The 4,473-nt window shown below is 46.2% G+C and overlaps 1 protein-coding gene across 1 annotated transcript; it reads right to left on the bottom strand.

The window, feature by feature from the left end:
* Positions 1-288: 288 nt before the first annotated feature.
* LOC132397859 (lysoplasmalogenase-like protein TMEM86A) lies at positions 289-3,529 on the bottom strand. Its single transcript, XM_059976614.1, has 2 exons — positions 3,278-3,529; positions 289-1,043 (listed from the first exon to the last, which is right to left on the bottom strand). The coding sequence occupies exons 1-2, from the start codon at positions 3,465-3,467 to the stop codon at positions 619-621; spliced, it is 615 nt and encodes a 204-aa protein (XP_059832597.1). The 5' UTR covers positions 3,468-3,529; the 3' UTR covers positions 289-618.
* Between the last annotated feature and the right edge of the window lie 944 nt (positions 3,530-4,473).

The following is a 4,473-nucleotide window of genomic DNA, read 5'->3' as shown; positions in this document are numbered from 1 at the left end:
GAGACGGATCAGGTCTCAGGGATTGAGGGAGAGAGACCATGGGACTGCTGTGGATGGGGTCATGGAAGTGGTTGCAGTTAACAACACGAAACATGAATAAACAAATTGCCCCCACATTCAGTGCTTTGTTCCCACTTCTCAACAGTGACCTTTATTTCACTTTATGGAAGAATTCTGACCTGTTCAGACATGGAGAGGGTCAGGGTGGGATCTCTGGCTCACATACACACTCAGCCTTAGACCAGAGACTCCGGGAGGCTGGAGTCACCCCGTGACTTCGATGCTTGTTCTGGATGGAGATGCAGGAGGAGTTTCAGATGGATTTGGGTTGGGTGGTGGTTCAGAAGGTTCAGGGGTTCCAGGTTGTTCTGAGGGGGTGTTTATGGGGTAAGGGTAAAGAGATTCAAACCCCAGGCTGTGTCTGAAGGCTGACTCTGGGTTAGGGTTGAGTTGGGAACGATGGAGTGAGAGAAGGTCCCATTATCTGTGACCATGGCCCCAAGAAGTACAATTTAGAATGGGATAATGCTGGGTGCTGTAGAGTGGACCAGCTCAGGGAGTCTGTAAGAGGAATGCTGGGGAGTTGTATGTGAAAAAAATAATGTTTTCAAGCTGGGCCTAGAGTGAAGACAGAGCTAGAAGCAGCTGCCCTATGTAATAGCTGAAAGTGATCAGAAATGGACTGTGGGGGACTGGGAACTCAAAGATGTGGCTGGACAGGATGATGTTGGAGGTGGTGAGAGTGATGGCTCCGGCCACTGCACACCAGCTGTAGCACTGGTGAGTATTCTTCCACCAAGCCAAGGCTCTCCAGATCATCAGCAAGATGGACAGTATGTAGGCAAGCACCACTGGCTCGGAAACAGCCTGGACTGCGGGAGGGGCCAGGTAATACACAGCCCCAGCCACCACACAGGTTAGTGCCCCCAGGCACTTGTGGTCTACCTTCAACCCAAACGCCACAGCAAAGAGGCAGTAGGCAATCCCAAAGGCAAGGACACCGTGGGTGAAGCAGTGTTCTTTGTAGAGCTGGCAGACGTCACCTGCAGAGAGAAACCCTGACATTATCCTGTGTCAAATGGCAATCAGATGTACACAAACCCTTTCCAGAGCTGAGCGGCAGATAGAGGGAAAGACAGGTAGATAAAGATAGAGATATAGAAGTAGAGAGATAGAGTCAGAAAGAGGTAGGTAGATAAAGAAAGAGAGGGAGTGAGGGGGAGAGGGGAAAAGGAGAGAGGGATGGGAGAAGTGGATTTTAAGAATACAAAGACTATGTCCCTTTGCACCTCTTATTTTTGAATTTTCTCTGCATTTAGAAAATAATCCATGCCTTTATTCCTTCTACCAAAGTTCATAACCATACACTTCCATAACAGTATTCCATTTGCCACTTCTTTGCCCATTCCCCCAAGCTGTCAAAGTCCATCAGCAGGCTTCCTGTTTTCTCAACAGTACCTGCCCTTTCACCTGTCTTCATATTGTCTGCAAACTTGGCCACAAAACCATCAATTCCATCATCCAAATCATTGACATTAAACATGAAAAGAAGTGGTCCTAACACTGACCGCTGTGGAATACCACTAGTCACCAGTAGCCACACAGATGGCCTCCTTTATTCACATTCTTTGCCTGCTGCCAATCAGCTAATCTTCTATCCATGCTAATACCATAAGACTATAAGACACAGGAGCAGAATTAGGCCATCTGGCCCATCGAGTGTGCTCCACCTTTCAATCATGGCTGACTTTTTTTAATCTCCTCCTCAACCCCAGTCCCATAACCTTTGATGCCACGTCCAATCAAGAACCTATCAATCTCTGCCTTAAATATACCCAACAACCTGTCCTCGACAGCTGCACGTGGCAACAAATTCCACAAATTCACCACCCTTCGGCTAAAGCAGTTTCTCCACATCTCTGTTTTGAAAGGGCACCTTTCTATTCTGAAGCTGTACCCCTTTGTCCTAGACTCCCCCACCATGGGAAACATCCTTTCCACATCTACTCTGTCCAGACCTTTCAACATTCGAAAGGTTTCAATGAGATCCTCCTTCATCCTTCTGAATTCCAGTGAGTGCAGACCCACAGCCATCAAACATTCCTTGTATAAGCCTTACATTCCCAAAATCAGCCTTGTGAACATCCTCTGGACCCTCTCCCATGCCAGCACATCTTTTTTAAGATGAGGGGCCCAAAACTGTTCACAATACTCAAGGTGACGCCTCACCAGTGCCTTATAAAGCCTCAGCATCACATCCGTGCTCTTGTATTCTAGACCTCTTGAAATAAATGCTAACATTGCAACCTGCCAGTTAACCTTCAGAGTGTTCTGCACAAGGATTCCCAAGTCCCTCTGCATCTCAGATTCCTGGATTTTATCCCTGTTTAGAAAATAGTCTGCACATTTATTTCTACTACCAAAGTGCATGACATTGCATTTTCCAACATTGTATTTCATTTGTCACTTTCTTGCCCATTCTTCTAAACTGTTTAAGTCCTTCTGCATCCTACCTGTTTCCTCAACACTACCTGCCCCTCTACCAATCTTTGTATCATCTGCAAACTTGGCAACAAAGCCATCTATTCCATCATCTAAATCATTTATATACAGCATAAAATGAAGTGGTCCCAACACTGACCCCCAGGTAATACCACTAGTCACTGACAGCCAACCAGAAAAGATTCAGTGATGCAGATGAGTGATGGTAGGAGCGAGGACTGACATCAGTGGGAAATTGCAGAATTTATTACAAAGGAGCAAGGGAAACAGATGTAATTGAGCAGAGGCAAAGGGGGTAAATGGTGGCTGACGAATCAGCAGGGGATGTGGATAACAGTAATACACAGGGGCTTTCAGGAGGCCTTCTGTCCCTGCAATTCAGGCCCAAGGTCCCTCATGTGATTATTTAAAGTTACCACAGATGGTCGTGGTGGCCAAGTCATAGTGCATATTTAAACCAAGGATGACAGGTTCTTGATTAGCCAGGATGTTAAAGGTTACCAGAAAAAGGCAGGAGAATGTGGTTAAGAAGGAAAATAAATCAGCCATGATGGAATGGTGAAGCAGACGATGGGCTGAATGGCCTAATTCTGCTCCTATATCTTATGGTCTTAATGTGGGCTGCAAAGCTTGGAGAGTTGGGTGGGTGGGTGGGTGGGGGGAACCAACAATTAGGAGCAGAGGCTGCAGAATATAGCTCTGGCCAGGTAACTGCATACCTCCAGCATTACCAAAAGACCTTCAAAGTCACAATACCTGTCGAACGGTAGCTCACCTGCAGCAGCAAAACCCATAGCTACTGCCAGCCTGAAGGAGAAGTCATTTCCATGCTGTTGCTCCAAGATCAGAATGATGAGGACCAGGATGGGCAGACACTCGAGGAAGACCTTCAGCTGGTCCGGGGGTTGCTCTGGTAACCCGTATTCATACCTGACCACTAGAGCCAACGCATATGGCACCAGCATCTGCAGTCAGAGGGAAGCATCAATATCCAACATGGAGAAGCACAGGAACCTCCAACAGGAGGCCAATTTAAACAACATCCATATTCCTCAATCCCCTGCTCTTCTTGAATCAAAATGTCTCATAAACATTGCCATTGTAACTCAGTGTACTCAGCTTCTCCCTCTCACCAAACAAACTTCATCATAACTCAGGGATAATCTGGTGTCAGCTCCTCTATGTGGACAGATTGGAGAGGAGGGGGGATATTGCAGGATGTGCAGGGTGGGGACAGATCAGGGAGGGAGGGGCTGACTGCATGATGTTCAGGGTAGTGCAGTCCTGATGAAAGGTCTCGGCCCAAATCATTGACTGTTTACTCTTTTCCATAGATTCTCTCTGGCCTGCTGAGTTCCTCCAGCATTATGTTTGTGTTGCTTTTGATTTCCAGCTTCTGCAGATTTTTCGTGTTTGTCACCCTCATTCTCCTACATTCCAAGGAATAAAGACCCACCCTAGCCAACTTCTCCCTATAAGTCAGACCCCTGAGTCCTGAGAACATCCTTGTAAGTGTTATCTGCACTCTTCCCAGTTTAAAACATCTTTCCTATAAAAAGGTGATCAAAAATCTGCACAGAGTGGCCTCACCAATGTCATGTCCAATGTAAACATGATGTTCCAATTCCCTTACTCAATGCCATATTTGATGAAGAACACTGTGCCAAAAGCCTTTTGTATCATCCAGTGTACCTATAATGCCACTTAACAAAATATGCTCTGTAACCCCAAGGTCCTGTTCTTCTGTTATTCTTTAGTGCCCCACCATTCACAGTATAAATTATATACTGGTCCCATGGAATCCAAGATTGCTGGTGAGGTGGCTTCAAAACTGGCTCGGAGGTAAGAAGCAAAGGAGGGGCTTTCACTCAGGTCCACTACCCACTACCCGAATAGAAAATGGAGCAGCAAAAAAGAGCATTAACCAGCAACCAATTGGTGTTTGGGATTGATTAGCATGAACAAATTAAA

Source organism: Hypanus sabinus, chromosome 8 (assembly GCF_030144855.1).
Source record: "Hypanus sabinus isolate sHypSab1 chromosome 8, sHypSab1.hap1, whole genome shotgun sequence".
Classification (NCBI taxonomy): Eukaryota; Metazoa; Chordata; class Chondrichthyes; order Myliobatiformes; family Dasyatidae; genus Hypanus; species Hypanus sabinus.
The sequence above is the reverse complement of the archived record's forward strand: the minus strand, read 5'-3'. Positions and strand labels throughout refer to the sequence as shown.